This window comes from Petaurus breviceps, unplaced genomic scaffold (assembly GCF_028583685.1).
Source record: "Petaurus breviceps papuanus isolate PSGF00001 unplaced genomic scaffold, PetGlider_PUasm1.0 174, whole genome shotgun sequence".
In the NCBI taxonomy this organism is placed as follows: domain Eukaryota; kingdom Metazoa; phylum Chordata; class Mammalia; order Diprotodontia; family Petauridae; genus Petaurus; species Petaurus breviceps.
Genome location: NW_027185761.1, coordinates 78,374,316 through 78,393,624, shown reverse-complemented (window position 1 = coordinate 78,393,624; position 19,309 = coordinate 78,374,316). Strand labels below are relative to the sequence as shown.

The window sequence follows — 19,309 nt, the reverse complement described above, 5'->3', positions numbered from 1 at the left end:
CTCTGCTGCTTGAGTGACTGTGGACAAGCTACCGACTGGCCTTCTCTGGGAGGGCCCTTCCAACTCTTCCTCCATTATCTAATTTCTTCCTTTTACAGAGCATCAGGAGAATTGTTCACTCCTCTTCCTGGATGCCCCCAAATGAGAACATCTTCATTCAATAATAATGTCATCCATAACCTCCTGGGCCACCTCAAAAGCATCAGTTCTTGACCAAATGACCAAGGAAGCAGCAATCAAGCAGAGATGACCACCATGCCTGGCCTTTCTCAAGGGGCTGAGTCCTGGCCTGGCCTGGACAGGAGGCTGAGGCCGGAGGGGCCGAGTTCCAGCTGCCCTGAGCCTTCCTCCCCTTCCCAGCTAGGCATGTGGGATCGTCCTCATTCTATTTTCTGATGACCCCAAGTACCAAAGGCTGTGCAGGGCTTAACAAGCCAACTGGACAGACCCCTCTTCCAGGGCAAGAGAGAAAAGAGCCAGCAGGACAGAAGGCATCCGCTAAGCCCCTGACTCTGTGTAGCCTGCCTGAGGGGCCTGGGGGGGGGGAGGAAGAGGGAAGGGTCAAAGGGTCACCTTGTGCCTTCTGCTCCGGTTAGGCACTGGTCAGCTTTGGGAGCCAGGCTGGGGGAAGGATCTAGATATGCCATCAGGCAGGAAGGGCCTTGGTCCCTGACCTCCTGGAGAAAGAAGGCTGGTCTAGGAGCAGGGTGGGCCGCGGAGGGGGCTGGCCTTTTCCCAGTTTTTTCCCCATTTCCCCCCAGTCTGCCTGTTCTCCTATGTGGTCCTTCTCAGGCTCCAGTGGGACCAGCCTGACAAAATGCCAGCCAGACCTTCCGACTGACCGAGGTAAAACCTCACTTAAAGTATTAAAAAAAAAAAAAAAAAAAGGAAAAGTTCGTTTCTGTGAGGAGGTGCGCTGCTCGCCCCGTATGTGTCCAAGACCTCTCCTCCCCCTGCTGGGACTGCCCGGGTTTGAAGCGCAACGACAGGAACACCTCTGGCACCGCCCTGTTTTCCAGGTAATGTTATGTACAGTTTTATTGCCGGGGTACGCACAATGGAGAACACAGAACCATAAATACACAACGTAGTGAACAATTAAGGAAAATGAGGCGCAGGGGAGGGCTCGAGGAGGGGTGAAAGGACAGGACGTCTTCCCTCGCTTCAGAGATGCTCTACCCGTCTCTGACGCTGACTCAGCGAGTGGACTCGGCCTCCACGGTGGCAGTGCCCGGCGGGGTCACAGACGAGGGATGGCATGGGCACAGGCATGGGCTCGGTGAGAACAGTGAGCTCTGCGGAGGTAGAGAGGGCGGTGGCCGAGAATGGGGGACCAGCTTCCCTCTCCTCAGCCCCCCAAGAGTGCACCTGCCTGTGGAAGGGAGAGCTAAGGGGCGCCTTCCCGAGCCAGACCCACAACACTGTCCCTGGCCTCTTGCTTGTCCAGAAGAGCGTGCAGGGTGCGTGCAGCGGTGCTCCGAAGCCGAAGGTGGCGAGACGCACCGAGCTCCCCAATCCCGTCCCGGGGAGGCCCGGCCAGCCCCATGCCCCACTGGGCAGGACCAGGCTGGCTCCGCTTGTGTCCAAGGCCCCCACGCCAAGGGCGAGGGGCAGCCTTGCTTTGTCTCCACATCATTTCACGTTTCTAGCAGAGGACATGATAGTCAACAGAACTCAAAGGAGGAACAGAAAGATTATTCTGCAGCGGAATAAAGGCAAAAATGTTTTAGATTTCAAACTTGAGAAGCTCAAAGCATTCCTGTTTAATTAGCAATTTAAAAAATCTATACAATCGTAACACTGGCGAAGGTTAATGGGAAGACAGGAGTGAGGGCTGGTCAAACAACGAAGCAGGTTTTAAAAATCATCTCGTGTTCATTAACCGATATTAATACTGTTTTCCTTGGGTCTGGAACCACTCTATGTGACGGTACATGCAGGCTGAGGGCAGCCACCTGTTAGAGGGAAGAAGGGGAGAGCCGCGCTCAGACACGGGCCTGCAGTGCCCTCTGCTGGTTGCTGCGCTCGCTCGGCTAGCTCTGCCCGGCCGTGTCGGGGCCCACGATGGGCTCGCTCCCTGCAGAGCCTGTCTGTGCCCGCTTGATGTACAAGTTCAGCAGCTTCATCTGCGGAGGGAACAGACGGACGGTGCCCTTCAGCAGCCGGACCCAGGGCCCAGACAGAGGGGGTGGCTGCCCCCGCCCCCAGCTTCCCACAGGAGACCCCCAAGGACAAGAACGGGGATTTCACTTCACTGGAAAGAGCTGCTCAGTGCTTAGGGAGTGCCTGCTGTGTGCGAGGACCCAGGCTGCAGGCAGGGACACACCCAGAGGCAGGAGCCAGCCTTGTCTTGGACGAGCCCACATGGGATAAAGGGGAGATCAGTGTGAGGGAGGAGGCGGGTGTGTGTGTGTGTGGGAAGTCCCCTGGGGGTAGGCGCTAAATGAGGCCCAATGTCCCGGCCTCCTGTCCCGAGTGCCCGCCTGCCAACTCAAGTCTTAGAAAACAGCTTTGGGCACCAAGCGGACCCTCCCCCCCTTCCCAGGCACTGCTGCGTCTCCAGACTCTGGGCATTTTCTCGGGGGCCCCCAGGTCTGGAAGGCCCTCCCTCCTCACCTGCACCCACGGGGGACTCCTGGAGGTGCCGGCTAAGACCCTGCCGGCGGGCTCCCCGAGGCCAGGGCTTAGCCCAGGACCACGCAGGAGGCGCTTACTTAATGCCTGTGACCATGTCTGTGCCTTGGAAGGTTAAATCGTGACCTTTGTGTCCCCCCTGGCCTCACCTTGCTCCCCGTGAGCTGGCTGAGGTGGGGCTTCAGCTCGTCCCCTATGACCGCGTGGATGGCCACAAGGCAGAAGACGCAAGCCTTCCGGACGCTGCTCTCCGAGTTGTCGTACCCCTGCGGAACAGAAGGAGACAGGCCAAGACTCGCTGTGTGGCCGGTCCGGCCTGCTCGAGCAGCTGGGGCAGCTCCCCTGCACTCAGATCTCCACTCTCAAGGGGGGCGCCCCTCCGACCAGCAGGGTCTCTCCTGCTGTCTGCCATCAGCGGGTTCTCATATGTGGAAGGGGGAGACAGGTGGTGGAAGAGGGGCTTTGGGAGGCATAGCATTCAGCTGAGTCACATGTCCTAGAAAAGGTGGACAAGCTGCACTCCCTGCGGAGGAGGCCCTGCTCAGGGCCAGAAAGAACACCCCAGAGAGATGGGGAAAGAGCTCCCAGGCCAGCAGCTCATGTTTTCTCTGCCCCCTCTTTGCCAAGGTGAGAGAACTGAACCGGAAGAGGAGGGTGGGGGCGGAGGTTTCCCCAGAAACTAAAGCCCCTCATGCAGCAGGATGGGTCAGTGGCTGAGCATGAAGCATAGCAGCCCCTCAAGAACCAAAGGGGAGAATCACCCCACGGAGGTGATCAGGAATCCTGAAGATACAGAAAGTGGATGGGCTGGTGATACAGGGCCTGGCCAGGCCCGCTGAGGGAGGGGATCTACAACCAGACGAAAGAGCTCCACCCGTCCAGTAAAGGTCTCATCTGCCCACTGGTGAGATTTGTAAGACCACAGGGAAATCGTCCCCAGTTAAAAAATAGCCAAAGTCAAAGAAAGGATATGAACAGGCAGTTCTCAGAGGAAGAAATTAAAGATACCTATAAGCATATGAAAAAATGCTCTAAATCACTACTGATTAGAGAAATGCAAATCAAACAACTTCGAGATACCACATGTCACCGGCCAGACTAAGATGACAAAACAGGGAAATGACAAATGCTGGAGAGGATGTGGGCAAATTGGAACATGAATGCATTGCTGGTGGAGTTGTGAACTGATCCAACCATTCTGGAGAGCAGTCTGGAACTGTGCCCAAAGGGCTGTAAGTAAGTGTGAACCCTTTGACCCGGCAATACCACTTCTAGGGCTATATCCCAAAGACACTGTACAAGTGGGAGGAAGACCCGTATGTACAAAAATGTTTATAGCAGCTCTTTTTGTGGTGGCAAAGAACTGGAAATTAAAAGGATGCCCATCCGTTGGGGAATGGCTAAACAAGCTGTGGTATATGCATGTCATGGAACCCTACTGCGCCATAAGAGATGAGGAGCAGATGGACTTCACAATAACCTGGAGAGGCTGATACAAACTGATGCTGAATGAGGAGAGCAGACCCAGGAGAACTCTGTACACAATCACAGACACAGCGTATGTGTGATGACTGACTTGGATAGACTGGGCTCCTCTCGGCAAGGCAGGGTTATAAGACAACTCCAAAAGACTCATGATGGAGAGAGACGTCTGCATCCAGAGAAAGAGCTGCAGAGTCCGAATGCAGAGGGAAGCAAAGCGCCTGCTGTCTTTTTCTTGTTTTGTTGTGTTTCCTCTTGCCCATTGGTTATAATCCTTTACAACCTGACTAATGCTTCATGTGAAGGTATTTGTAGATCCTATATTTGATGGCATACCGCCGTGGGGGGGAAGGGGGGCGCAGAGGGAGGGGGAGAAAATTTGGAACTCAAGCGATTGTGGAACTGAATGTTGCAAACTAAAAGTATAGAAATAAATTAAAAGAAAAAAATTAAAAATAGCCAAAGACTATTGACAGGCAGTTTTCTGATGAAGTAATCAAAGTTATCTATAGTCACGAAAAAATGTTCTAAAGCATTACTGATTAGAGAAATGCAAATTAAAACAACTCTGAGGTACCACCTCATACCTACCACCTTGGGTTAATATGACAGAAAAGGAAAATGATAAATGGTGGAGGGGCTGTGAGAAAACAAGCAGACGAAGGCACGGCTGGTGGAGTTGTGAACGGATGCAACCGTTCTGGAGGGCAGTCTGGAACTGTGCCCAAGGGCCACAAAGCTGTGCATTACCTTTGAACCAGCAAGACCACGACTAGGGCTGTATCCCAATGACTTCCAAAAAAAGGGAAAAGGACTTCTGAAAGCAGCTCTTTGTGTGGCGACGAAGGACTGGCAACAAGCTGCAGTAAGTGACTGTGATGGAACACTGGGGTGCCATGAGAAATGACAAGCGGGCGGATTTCAGGCAGACTCTGGCGAATGGATGGAAACGGAGTGGGCACAGCCGGAACGCACACGGTAACAGCCACACTGTGTGATGACCCCCACGAACAACTCCGCTCTCTCAGCAATACGCCGGCCCGAGGCGGGATCACGCTGGACAATGCTCCCGACCTCCAGCTACGACCGCTGCCCGAAGCAGACACTTCACAGACTCGCTTCACTGTTTTGTGTCTGTTTTCTTTTGTGACACGATCAACAGGTTAATGTGATTTGCCTCACTTCACATGTATGATCGATATCAAATCGTTTGTCTTCTCAAAAGGGGGGGGGGAGGGCAAGCAAGAAAGAGAATTTGGAACTTACAATTTTTTTCTGTGTAAGTGGTAAATGACCAATAAGATAAGTAAAAATGTATTTAAAAACAGAAACAAACTCAAGTCTACAGGGCAGCCCGCCCGTCCCAGCACCATCTGGTCTGCATTAGGTCTGCACCATCTCCAAGGCCAGCAGACACTCAGTGATTCTGGGGCCCCTTTATCAAGGGGTTTTGTGTGATCTTCCCACCTGCTGGCTAGACTCCTGTGGGAGGGGGGCCTTGAAGGCCGCACCCTGTTCAGAGTGTCAATGGACCCAGGGACACCTCGTATTCGTGACACTGGTCAGAAGCAGGGTGTCCTGAGGGAAGCAGCACTCAATGAACAAAAAACGGACCACATCCACAAAGGAGGCCTTGGGTGAGCAGGCACTGATGCTCTCTCTCCCCATGGATCTGGCTCCCTTCTAGCCCTCAGCTCTCCCTGGTCTGCTTTGGGCCCACTTCCACCTCCTCATGTGGTCACTGGAGGACTGAGGGCTACAAGCCCAAGCAGCGATGCTGCCTTCTCTCACGCTGAACATGAGATGGGCCCACATTCCTCGTATCTCTGCCTACCCACATGTCCTGCAAAGCCTTCTGCTGCTGGATGGGCCGACAAGGTTGGGGAGCCACCCTGTCTCCACTGGGCAAGGAGAAGATGGTTGTGATGAGCACAGACATGCTTGGGATGCCGCGGAGAACTGGCGGAAGCTTCTCTGGCTAGGATCTTTCTGCTGCGCTTGCAGAGGGCAGGAAGACCGGGGATGTTGCCGGGACGCCTGCACCAGTCACCAGCTGAGGTCATGGGATGGGGGTGGCTCCCGGCACTCACCAAGCTGTAATGTAATGCCTTTCTGGTGGTGACGCTGGGTCACTGGAGTATCCAAGCCCCATTCTGTGGGCTCGCGGGCACTGGCCGACTTCTCTGTGGCATGATGGCCGGGAGGCTCACGTGACATCAGGCTTCTTTCTGCCCACCCGAGAGAACTTGTGAGAGAAAGGGCTGTCTATGTGGGGTGTATCAGTTGGGCCGAGGGTCTCAGGCCCTGCTTACATGGAGAATCCCTCGGCTAACTGAGGGTTTACCAACAGTCAGGACTGCTATCCCCCGAGCGCTTCTGACCCGTGCCACCATCACTGGGGACCATTTCACATTTCCTGCTTTTCGAGGGCCGGTCTCTGAGCCGGTCCACGATTTCTCCCAAGCCAGCTCCCCATGAAGGCTATATTATGTCTGAAGATTGACTCACCATCTCTTCCTGACTTGCAGGAGTCTAGGACGGTGATGACTTCGCAGTGACCCAGACACAGATGCACAGCAATTCTCTCGTGGGAACCCAGGAGATAATTTCCTCACATTCATTATATAAACCTTGCCCTCTGATCGATAAATCAGAACTGCCATGACCGATCTCACCTGGCTCGTGTCCATCATTCCACACTTCTCTGTTTGGCCTGTGCCCATATGAATTACGGGCATCCATGGTGCCCTTCAGGGCTTCAAGGGCTTAAGAAAAGTATCAGTAGAGGAGTGGCCTCCTGTAACTCTGGAGAACACAACTAAAGGTAGAGGGCAAAAGTCGGATTTTCTCTAGTTAGAAACTTACAGAGGGTAACTCACCAGGCTAACACCAGCATGTGATAGGGATTAGAGAGGGTCTCAGATGGGACAGGTACAAAGTGAAAGTAGAGACAGTGAATGCTATCTACATCTTTTTAAAAGATTAGTAAAAGAAGGAGGATTACTTATCACCAGTAGTCAGCTACAAGAACTCTTGGAATGTGTAGAAGGGGACAGTAGATTTGGTAAAAGGGGATACAGCAGGGGGGCTTTTGGAGGAGGGACTCCAGCATTTCCCCATTTCTGCCTTTTCTCTATGGAATATATTAATGATATGTTTAACATCAGAAATGAAAGCGCCAGGGGTGGCTCGAACCATTCACTGTGATACAGTGGTCTTTACTGGAAACAGATAAAAAGAAAATGATCAAGGAAGTTTTACCTGGTCTCCATTCTGGAGGGCCAAGCATAATGTCTGATTTCTGCAAACAGTCTTTAATAATTTCTGAGTGCGCTCTTCCTCTCATTTTTGGTCTGTTTTGTTTGTGTCTCTGTGTGAGTGTGAGTGAGTAATCTCCACACCCTGTAAGGTTCAAAATGCAGCTGGACTGGAAGACTTTCCTTGGAATGTTCTTATCTCTTTCCCTTCCCCTTCTCCCCCCCCCCCCCCCAATGCATGCAGCAGCTGGCTGAGGAGAGAGAGGAAAATATTTTATTTTATAGATTATATGATGATTATATTAACTCATAGAGTATAGAAAAAAGTAGCAGGCATAAATAAACTATTTGCATAAAAAGTGGGAACAGAAGTTTTAAGATCTTTGAAAGTTTGAAAATCTCCTTCTCTTCACTCCACTTTGACCAAATTTTTTTCCCCTCAGATCAAAGAGACATAGGAACAAACATTTTCTGCCCCACTTAGAGAAAAAAAAAATTTGTGTATCAGAATGCATCTGTAAGTCAATTGAATTCATGTGAAAAGTAAAAAGTGTCACTCCTAATTTGATCCTAAAGATAAGTCAGGATTCATTTTACTAATTGACATTTAGGCAAATTGGGATATTTTCTAAGATCTGATAAGGTTTTTGGGTTCTTTAGTATGGGAGAGGCGCCACTCCCACCTCCCTTTTGCTGGAGGCTTCAAAGCTATCACTTTTAAAGACGTTTTTAAGGAGTGGACCCATAAATAAAGTTTACTGGAGCAAAAGTTATTAAATCAGCTAAAAACATTTTACAAAAATTTATTAAAGTCTCTCGTCCTAGATCAGATTAAAATAGAGAGAGCTGAAGAATAATAGGGAATTTAAGTTACCCTCCCAATCTGTGTAAAGGGAGAAAGCATAATAAATTTATCAAGGACCCCACTAGCAACAGCCCTGGGGCACTGAAGCTCACACCTTTAAAGCAAGCAGACAAACCTCTCCATTCAAAACCCCTAAATGCACAACTAGGCTCTGCAGCTGTGAAGAGGAGAAAAATCTCTGCACTAGATAAACCCAATTTTCTACCAATAATTTTTGCAAGTGATTATTTGGAAATACAATTAATGTCATGATGTCATCGTGTTGTTGTGGTCTTTTTAAATAGTAGAAAAATTCTCTCATTTAAAAATTGAGGGGCAGCAAGGTGGGACAGTGAATAGACCACCGGCCCTGAAGTCAGGAAGGCCTGAGTTCAAATCCAGCCTCAGACATTTAACAAACTAAAATACAGAGAAAAAGTTTGTGTAAAAACAGTTATGTCACGTAACATCTTATGTTTATATATGCTATACAGGAAACCAGGTATTTATATCTTTACCTGTAGTTAAAAAGGAGATTACAACTGAAACAATTTGGCTATCACTTATGGAAATTATTACCCAAGTTACTTTATTGTTTAAATACTAAAACCTAAAATTGATAATAGATTACTGTATGTAGTAAGGAGGAAACTGAGTGAAAACTTTATTTGGATTAATTCATGTCACTCAGACCATTCCTCCTTCCTGTATGAGATTTGATGAAGCAGGGGCATCAGCCCCAGCCCCTCCCTAAAGTCCATCTCAGTTATTCTTATTTTGTCAAACTGCCAAGGAAACTATCTCTAGAGGTAAGGTCATTCAGGCTGAGAAAGGAACTTGTTTTAGTTATGTAGTTCCTAAATAATGAACCTAACTTGCTAAAGAAGTTGCAAAATATTTCAAGGGATTTCTAACAATTGCTTTTACATCAGGACAAGTCAAAATTTGAGAAAGAAAAACGTTAAATGAAATTCTTTATGTCGCAGAAACCTAGTAAATCTTTATTATTTATTACAACTCCATGGGAATAAAATTAACATGTAATTGGATATGAATTGTGATTACTGAAAAATTGCTACTTAAAATAAAAAGCATTTAAGACTATATTTAATTCACATATTCTTATTTTTTCTTTTTATATCAAAATTTCTATGATAAGGACAATGTCAGTAAAAGATATGAACTCTTTTCGTGTTAGTTCACTGGGAAATCCAACATTATTTTTCATGTAGAATTAGAACAGATACAGAAATCTATATAAACTTCTTAGGCTCACTTTATAATATTCCCATTGTTTAGAGGGATCCTAATACTAATAGATTTTATAAGCACTTTGTTCAGCTTCTTAATTGTTGTCAATATAAAAATTCAATTACTATACCTTTTTTTACTAAAAACTTTGTGATATTTAAGAATTCTGCAATAGTTTGTCAATAAATACCTTGAGAATTTATGTTACTTATGCTACATCAATTTGGTTTAAATGAATCTCAATCTTAAAAGTTCTGTTTTTGCTTTTGGGTAAAAAACAGAGCTATTATTTTAAAACTTTTCAATTAATTTTCTTCATAAAAGTTTAGTGATCATTTATGAATTTTAAAACTTTTGAATAAAGGGGATATACTTTTAAAATTTCTTTTCAATCCCTACTATGATTAAAAAAAAACAAACAACCTACCAAAGCTTTCATTTCCAAGACAAATTATAGCTAAGTTAAAGTAAAGTAGAACAGATTTTGCTGTTTTGATTTCAATGTATAGTTGTTTCATAGCCTAGGCAAGAGTTTAAGTATCTGAACTTATTATAGGTAAAAGATTCAATTTCTGAAATATCTTTTTCTTCCAAAATTAATAAACAAGTATAAACAAGCCTTGTGAAACAAGGATGTAACAGGTCTACTATTCAGTTGTAAAGTTCTAAGTCAGGAACTTCTTTTGTCTATCAGCTTCCCAGAAATGCAAGCTTATTAATTCTAATTATATTAACATTAATTCTAATAATGATAAAGTCATTACTATTCACTTTACTTCTGCCCACTAGACACATCTTTCTGCTATGATATTACTGTAAAATGCTTTTTCTTTTCCCCTTAACGTTGTGTCAGATAGCAAACATTCAGTGTACATGTGCCCACATATTGATACTGCTTAACTTAAACACACACAGTATACAGGTCCTTTTAACTTTTTTCTGAGATGACTAACTCTCATAAAATAGAGATCACAACCTATTTAACCCATATTACAGCTCATTCTTCACTTCCTGGACCTCTTTATCAAAATAAATACGACTACTAATCAAAAAGTTCAAGTTTTTCCAACTCCCTTTTTCCAAAATATTCATAGAGCTATGTTATCTCACTTTTATTTTTGTCAAAATACATGTTCTATGTAAACAATTCCATGTTACTAGGGAACAAGCTAGACAGATTATTAAACACTGCCCTCAATGTGTTCTCTATTACTGCTCCAGCTTCCCTTTACATAGGGGAAACAGTAAAAAATGTAATTAGCCATATGTTACAGTCTTTTGCTTCAATGGTCATTCCAAAACAACTGAAAACTGATCATGCCCCTGCCTACACTAGCAAATCTGCACTCTTCTGTGATCACCTGCAAACGATATTAATTACAGGCATAACCCTTATGATCTTGACAAATGGAATAAAGATATTAATCCTATTTACAACATAAAAAGGGACTTGGTCCAATTCATTATAAAGGCAATTAGCTGCTGCTTTATACATCCCCCCAATTTTTTTTACATCTCTGATAATGAGAATACACTGGCAGTAAAATAATATGAAAAGGTGCATAGTTCCCAAATGCAGGTCATCCACACACAGGCATGGGAAAGGTCTGCCCTTAACTAGGGGGAGGGGGCGAGACTGTGTTTATGTTTTCCAGAAGCTGGGGAACAACAGGTGTCAGAGCCTGAAAGAGATGTCACGGCACATACTCCAGCTCACCCAGAAGATGCAAAGAGCTCTGGCAGCAGCAGGAGAAATCACGGAGACAGAACATGGGAATGAAGAAGAGGTCTCCTAATGCAGCCACTACACACATGGGGGCAAACTGAACATTTATCATATCAGCCAAAGAACTGAAACCTGTTACCCCAGGACTGGTGTTTCTTGCTATGATCACTCTGACTTCAATGCAAACTGACCTGGTTACATCCTGATTTAAGTCCTGAGACATACACCTCTATCACACCAACTGTTTCATATATAACCTCTAACTACATGTATTTGACCCCCTCAAGTCTTCTTTACTTCCACTAATGTGAATCATTTACAGATGATATAAGTCAATACTACATTTGACGGGAATATCACCTGCTTGTAGAACCTCTCTCTTTTGGCTTCAGACTTTGGGGGAAACTGCACTTTTAGTAATATCTGATTCTCTAGCTACAAAAAGAACTTCTAATCATGGGACTAACTGCCATAGGCTCCCTCTTAGTATCGACAACTGCGTCCTCTACTTATTTACTGAATAAAATACCAACTCAATTTGTGACTGAAGTGGCAAAGAATGTCAGCTTGGTTTTAAAAAAAAAAACATGTAATTATGGATACACCTATCTATACATGACTTTTGTATGGAATATCATGTATAAACTGTGCTCTTACTCGATGTATAACTGGTAGAGATTGGTTGTTGTAAATTGTTGAACATCTTCATTTGCTTTTTCCAATTAATTTAAAAAAAAATTTTTTTTTGGTTTTATTTGAAAGAAGGGGGAAAGTTTGTCAGACTTCTTGTTACTAGATTCAATGCCCTACTATTATCGATAATTTCAACCACTGTCTACAACTTCTCTATTTAGAAAAATCCAAGGGGCAGCTAGATAGTGCAGTGAATGGAGCACTGACCCTGGAGTCAGGAGGACCTGGGTTCAAGTCTGGCCTCAGACACTTAACACAAAAACTATCTGTGTGACCTTGGGCAAGTCACTTAACCCCAATTACCCCTCCAAAAGAGCAAAAAAAAAAATTCAAGTTTTAGGGGCGGCTAGGTGTCGCAGTAAGAGCACCGGCCCCGGAGTTGGGAGACCCAGGATTGGTTCTGGCCTCAGATGCTTAACACCCCCACAAAAAAAAAAAACTGGCCGTGTAACCTTGAGCAAGTTACTTAACCCCAATTGCTTAAAAAAAAATCCAAAAAACTGCACAATGTTAATGAATTATAAAGTGTTTCTGTAGCCTTTATAACAGGACAGAATGTAGATAAGGATTTTTTGGTAGAAAACCAATGTATTAGAACAATTAGCAGTGTATTTACATATATTTGTGTGACACCTTTATTATATATTAGCTCTGATTCTAATGTATTTTGGGACAAAATATGTGTCCAACTTCTGTTTGACATGATTCAAATATTACAAAGTATATCAGAAAACATCCAAAATTGTCATCACTCTGGAATTGATCCAGGCACATTGCCAGCACGATAATCTTAACATTGTTGAAGTTATTTCCTTCTAATTTGATGTCTATGATTTTACATATTTTTGCCCGTAGTGATTATTGTATTATTTCTTTGTGTATGCCTTCCTGCAGTGACCAGACTGATATCACAGCCTTTGTAACCATTATTGAGTTGATAATGTATATATTGAAAATGTATGAACATAACTCTTAAAGGTCAGGATTTATATTGGAATATTACTCGTAGAAACTGTCATCTCACACCATGTATTATTAGATGTCAACAGTATGTAACGATAGGAGAACACAAAATTGCCCTGTGACTGTTGCTGCACTTATGCTTGTGTAACCCCATGTATTTGGAAGAATGGAACTTCTAACGTTACTTGGAGTCAAATGAGGAATAGGTTCAATGGCACTTTGCATAGTCATATGCTCACCTGGGATATAAATTAATTGTCCAATACGACTGAACAAATTACACAAAGTCTTATTTCAGGAACTGATCCTGTAGATGTAGCCAATCGGATATTTCACTGGATAAATCAGATTGATCCACTTAATAATCCTAACTCGCTATGGCTTCACTTTGTGCTAGCTGCGAGCTTGTTGGGGACATTGTGCTTATTGCACCTCTGGGGATGCACATGCTCGGCTGGTCTTTCCTGGTTCTGGGAACCGGGGTTCACGCTCTTAAGTTACTTGTATGTCAAGGGCCAGTCTCTGACCCTGTCCAGGATTTCTGCCAAGTCAGCTCCCCGTGAAGGCTATGTTATGTCTTAAGATTGGCTCACCATCTCTTCTTGACTTGCAGTGACCCAGACATAGATGCACGCAAGGGAACAAGGATATTAAAACATAGAGATGTGCGAAAATGAACCAAGACAGTAAATAATTTTGCATGTATCCCTAAGAGATAATTGCTTTGCATTCATAATATAAACCCTGCCCTCTGATCCATAAATCAGAACTGCGATGACAGATTCTCGCCTGGCTTGCATCCGCCATTCCACACTTCTCAGTTTGACCTGCTGCCAGCTGCCCCATGCGGCTGGCATCACCACAGGAGGGGCCGTGGCCCTGCCCTGGGAGCGCAGAATCCAGGCACAGCCCGGGGCTCCCCTGCAGGCTCTCTTACCTGGATCAGGCCAGGCACAATCTCCAGCAGCAGCTGGGCCAGGCTCTCCTTGGACACCCTCTCAATCACCTTGGTCTGCATCTTAATGGCGGCCAGGTTGATGGGGTAGTCGGCCGTTTGGATGATAGGACAGAGGACTTTGATGCACTGCTCTGGGCTGATGGAGGTGGCCAGCACAGATGCTGCTTCTTCCGCGGACCTCACCACCTGAACCACAAGGGACAAGAACCGAGACCCTGCTTTCTAAGGTGTTTCTGTGTGGAGAAGGAGGTTCTTGGCCACTGCTGTCCTCGCTGTCTGGGCTGGGGGTCCCCAGAAGGCTCCAGAGCACACCTACTGGCCAACTTTCTGGGTGGAGGCTGGAGAGGGGGCCTGCTCTGGCTCTCCCCGCACATCCAGTGACATCATGGTCCTGACCATGGAGCCAGGCCCCACCAGGCTGTGTTCTTTAAGGAGCCATCGGGTAGCCAAGGGCTGTTCAGTGCCACTTGGGATGTCCCCCCAGCCCATCTCTCCTCCAGCCTCTGTGTCCCAGGCACTGAAGAGGCAGAAGCCAGGGAGACACGGCCCCGTCTCTCAGGGGGAAGCAGAGGAGGGCAGCGTGTTGCTGATCCCAGGAAGGCCCTCACCACAAAGGGACTCTGCTCTCTCCAAGTCTCGAAGCCTACACGCATCTCGGCCATCGCCGTCCCCCTGCCTCCCTCCCTCTTGGGGGGCCTTGCCCAGTAATGGCCAGGCCCCCTCTGCTGGTTCTCTGGCTCTCCTCTCATCTCCACCTTTGCTCACCCTTCATGTGACTGCTGACCTCCGGAATTTTTGTCCTGGGGCTCATTTCCCTTTCCCAACCCAAATTCCAGAAGGATTAGTTCTACTCATGACCTCTGTGGACACAAGCTTTGCTGCCACCTCTATGGCACTGGCTGACTCAGATCATCAGAGGTGAGCCTCCCATGAGAGCTTAGGGGCTCAGCACCACAGGGAGATGAGGGTGAAAGGCTCACTGCCGGAGAGCAAGAGGGGATCGTCAAATCAACCCCCATCTGACAGAGGAGGAAACTGAGGCCCAGACCTTCCTGATCCCAAGCCTAGGCTCCAATGACTCAAGCGCAGAAAAGCCCAGCACCCAAGTACCGGACCTGGCCAGCATTCGGGTGAGCGTCTATCCCACTACTGGCCAGGCCAGACCGGGCACATCCAGGTGGATACAGCTCCGCTCTCCTTCCTGCCTCTTGCGGGAGGTCATTTCTTAGCTCGCTGTCAGGAGGTGCCTGGTGTCCACACTGTCATTTCACAGATGTGTGTGTCCAAGTGTCTGCTGGCGGCCAGAGTACACACAAGAGCGAGGTGGGAGGGGTCTCAGGCTGCTGGGGACTTACCTCTTTATGCGGGTCCTTGTGGGCCTCGAGGGTCTTCATGATGGTCAGCTCAGCGTAGTTTTTAAATCGGGCTGGTTGGTTCCTCAGGATTTCTCTGAGAACTCTTAGGGCCAAAGCTCTGACCGAGTGCTGAGAAGAAACGTTTGTCAGGTTATTCGGGCCAAACCTTGAGCATGTTGTAGGAATGCAGACGGAGCCCCCTGCGAGGACAGAGCAAGCAGCCTCCGTGCCATCCACCCCAGAGGCCAGGATCTCCTCTATGGGGAAGGGGAGGGAGCCGGGCAGAGACGCTGGGCTTGCCTACTGCCGTGCCAGATGGAGGCCAAGTGAAGCCACCTGTCTCCCGAGGGTCTGCTTCCCAAGGGCCTGGGCTGCACGCGGCAGGCCCCCTGACCCAGGCCGATGGGATCCCCAGCCCAGCCTGCCGTCGTCGCCAGGCAGACTCAGCTGGGACCCGTGTCCCACCCCTGGGGGCCCTGGTCACCTCTCTGTCCCCAAGCGTCTCCAGCAGTAAGAGCAGGATGGTCTTGAAGTGCTCGTCCCAGACCCCGAAAGCATCTTCCTGCGTCAGCTTCAGGAGCTCACACAGAGCACTCTTCCTCTCTTCCACACGCTCATTGTGGTTGGACAGCTCCTTCAGCAGCTCGGCCACCAGGTCCGAGTGGTCCAGAGACAGGTCTGCCGGGAAGGGGGGCATGGGAGCCATTATCCCCAGCACCTCCTGGCCCTACCCCGCAGGCCTTGCCCCGCCCCATCCCACCCCACACTCACCATCAGGAAACTGGTCCGCGTCGTCATCAAACATGGCTTCCTTCAAGGCTGACTTGTTGAAGGGGCCCACACCGTCGCAATAGTTGTAGGGGTTGTAGTCGCGAGCGCGTGGGGAGGAGTGTGGGGGCAGCGTGTTCAGCATCGCCGTCTTGTTGTCCAGAGCGGCTCGGCCTGAGTCGAGGGCATCGCCCCCGGCACGGGGGTCGCTGCCCATCTGAACGGCAGGAGAGACACCACAGTTTACAAACCTGAGGGGGCCTGCCCAGGATGGACCCCAGCGAGTGACCTGTGGTGGAGGGGGAGGCAGGGAGACCCCCAGGATGGTGGTGGTCTGCCACTTCTCACCGGCTCGCCGTCGCTCTCCCTCTTGGGATCCCTCTTGACTGGCTCGTTCATGTCCTCCTGGCTGCGGAAGCTGAAATTCTGGATGGCTTCGGTGACGCCTCTGAGGGAGCTGTAGATGTCCTCCGAGTTCATGTTCTCCGTGTCGTAGTCAAATGCGCTGCCAAAGACAATGGGGATGGCCTGGAAAATGGGCATCTCCCAGGGCCCCGTGGTCAGACACACGTGGGCACTGGGCTGCCAAGCCGAGACAATCTGGGGGAAGAGGATGAGCAGTGGGGCCCGGGCTGCCACAGCACAAAGGTGCCCCTTCCTCCGCCTTACCTTGGGAGCAAAGTGTTCTGGGAGGTGTTTGTGGGGGATGTGAGCGGACTGGGCCAATTCGCTGGTGAGCGGGGAGTGGGCCTCGTTAAGGGACTCCCCACTGGACCCTAAAGGAGAAGACTGCATCAGTCACACTGACACGGGTCTGAGCCCTGTCTCGGCGTGATCCCAGCATGCTCCATGCCGCCATCTTCTAGTCCGCACCCTCCTGCCACAGCCTCGGCCTGGTCTCGGCGCCCCCAGCCCCTCACAGACGTCACCCCCCGGGGCGGCCACGGGGCTTCTGCTGGCCTGTAGAAACTCCAGCTCCTCCCTGGCATTACCTGGTTGCCACTGCCCGTGTTCCGAAGGTGATTGTGAAGCAGTTTGGTAGCACCATCCTGAAAGGTTTTTGGTAAAGCTCCCAGCAGCATTGTAAACTCGGGAGTGTTGAGCTCAAATAAGGAGATGAGCACTGCCTGAGCTGCCTGTAAAGAGGGAAGGCCCAAGGCTGGGTCAGAGGAGAAGACTGCATGCAAACATCCCCCCAGGACCAGAGACCAGCATGGCGGGCTAGCCCATGGTCAGAGACCGGCATGGCGGGCTAGCCCATGTCCAGACATCGGCATGGCAGGCTAGCCCATGGTCAGAGACTGGCATGGTGGGCTAGCCCGTGGCCAGAGATCGGCATGACGGGCTAGCCCAGGCCAGAGACCGGCATGGTGGGCTAGCCCATGGCCAGAGACTAGCATGGCGGGCTAGCCCATGTCCAGACATCGGCATGGCGGGCTAGCCCATGGTCAGAGACTGGCATGGCGGGCTAGCCCATGGCCAGACATCGGCATGGCCAGTCTACCCCTATACCTTACAAGGTATGTTGGGCTTCCCAGGCTAGGATCCAGGCAGAACACGCATCTCTGTCAGTTGAACAACCAGGAAACAGGGTTGGGAGATCACCTTTCCCACACACAGACAATGTGTAGGTCTGCCATCACCATGGGCATTTGCAGCCCTAGCTGCCAGTCCTACCCCCCCCCCCCACCTCTAGCCAGGACAAGATCAAGCAGCCATCAGCCCAGAGGATGGCATGAGGGAGGGAATGTGGGCAGGGAGTGGTCAATGCTATGTTGGGTCCAGAGACTCTTTCCAAAGGATGTTCTGTTTTCAAGTTCAAGGTTGCTGTGGGAGAAGCCACTAAGGGCTGTGAAAATGGGCCACGCTGTATTCCAGCTGTCATCGTTCAGATCGACTGCAGAAAATGCAACCACTGCTTGGCACATTCAGCTCTCCAAGATGTAGCCAGAGCCTGGCTTTACTCTCCATCTTCATCTGGGCCAGGCCCTGCCAAAGGCAGCTCCAGAGGTCACAGGGAGCGAGGTGGGACCCCCTCCAAGAAGTGCCACCACGTCCCATGGCCACGTTCGGAGGAGGAAGTCTCCTGATGGCTGATGGCAGGGTCAGTGTGGCAGCTGCAGAGGTCACAGGGAGACACTGACCACCCCAGAGGTGCCACCGCATCCCATGGCCACGTTCAGATGAGGAAGCCTCCTGATGGCCGATGGCAGGGTCAGTGTGGCGGCTCCAGAGGTCACAGGGAGACACTGCCCACCCCAGAGGTGCCACGTTTAGAGGAGGAAGGCTCCTGATGGCTGATGGCAGGGTCAGTGTGGTCAGGCTGTCCGGCCAGCCAGCCCCCTCCTGATGCCTGAGCCCTTCCTTATCAGCCACACCTGGTCTTCTCCAAGAGCTCCTGTGGTAGGAAGCATTTATCGACTTGGTTCACTAAGTGTGTGGTTTGTTCACACACATACCCCTATATCTATCATTTAAACTTTTCTTCTCTTAACCAGCAATAAACTGACACCTGACTTCTGCTCAGCCTCGAGGACAGCTAGGGACTGTCCCCAAATGGATGGCGGTCACATGGCCACCAGGCAAGGGGTTTCCTGGTTCAGAAAAGGACCAGACTCTGGCGAAGATCCAAGGAGGCCACCCGATGAGGATTCAGCACAGAACTATCTTTGAAAGTGACAGACGTAACCTCTGGTCTGGGCCTGGACCAGCCTGCATCAGCAGAGGACCCTCTGGGAGTTCCAGCCTTTTCCTCTACCTCCGAGGACAGGGGTCACTAAGGCAAGGGAGGCCTGGCCATAGCTTCTGCTGCCCTTCCCAGCCAGGCTAGCTGACCCAGGCTTGGAGGACGTGTTTCCTGCATGAAATCTTTTGGGCTCTAGACCATGGGCCACTGGGCTGTGATGGAGCAGCCTGGGGAGCTCTGTGCTGACAGACAACAGGTCCTTGCGGCTCTGTGCATGCAGGCTCTGGCCCAGGATCGCTCGGTCAGCACCAAACCCCCTCACTCAGACCTCACTTCATGGCGGCTGGCAGCTTTACCTTGTGGATGTCACAGTCCTGCCCTGCCCAGAGTCAGCTCCCTTCCCCCACAAGGAACCGGGTGCCCGGATGGCAGCACTTGGCCCAGGCCTGGGTCTCAGCAGGGCTTCACCAATGCTGCCTTCCTTCCATCCTCCTTTCTGAAGGGTTACTTTATGATGAAAAGTGAAACATGAAAGCAGCCTCCGCTTCCCTGGGGGTGGGCTAGGGTTCGGCTTGGAGGAGTGAGCTCTGCAGCTGCCGGGACATGTCAGAGGGGGCCATGCCACAGGGACGGAAGGGAGATGGCGCAACCTGTGTCAGCTGGGCTCCGACACCCTCAGACCCCCCCCCCCC

At 49.4% G+C, this 19,309-nt stretch overlaps 1 protein-coding gene across 23 annotated transcripts in view; it reads right to left on the bottom strand.

Moving 5' to 3' along the window:
- Positions 1-1,011: 1,011 nt before the first annotated feature.
- The window catches only part of CLASP2 (cytoplasmic linker associated protein 2), a 132,729-nt gene continuing 114,431 nt past the window's right edge, over positions 1,012-19,309 (bottom strand). For all 23 annotated transcript variants that reach the window (XM_069084453.1, XM_069084457.1, XM_069084460.1 and 20 more), the window contains 9 exons: positions 16,924-17,067; positions 16,601-16,707; positions 16,280-16,436; positions 15,935-16,148; positions 15,648-15,841; positions 15,164-15,292; positions 13,788-13,994; positions 2,784-2,900; positions 1,012-2,126 (listed from right to left, as the gene is read on the bottom strand). In XM_069084453.1, the coding sequence (XP_068940554.1) occupies positions 2,034-2,126; positions 2,784-2,900; positions 13,788-13,994; positions 15,164-15,292; positions 15,648-15,841; positions 15,935-16,148; positions 16,280-16,436; positions 16,601-16,707; positions 16,924-17,067 (1,362 nt within the window). In that variant the 3' untranslated portion in view covers positions 1,012-2,033. The remainder of the gene's footprint in view (positions 2,127-2,783; positions 2,901-13,787; positions 13,995-15,163; positions 15,293-15,647; positions 15,842-15,934; positions 16,149-16,279; positions 16,437-16,600; positions 16,708-16,923; positions 17,068-19,309) is intronic.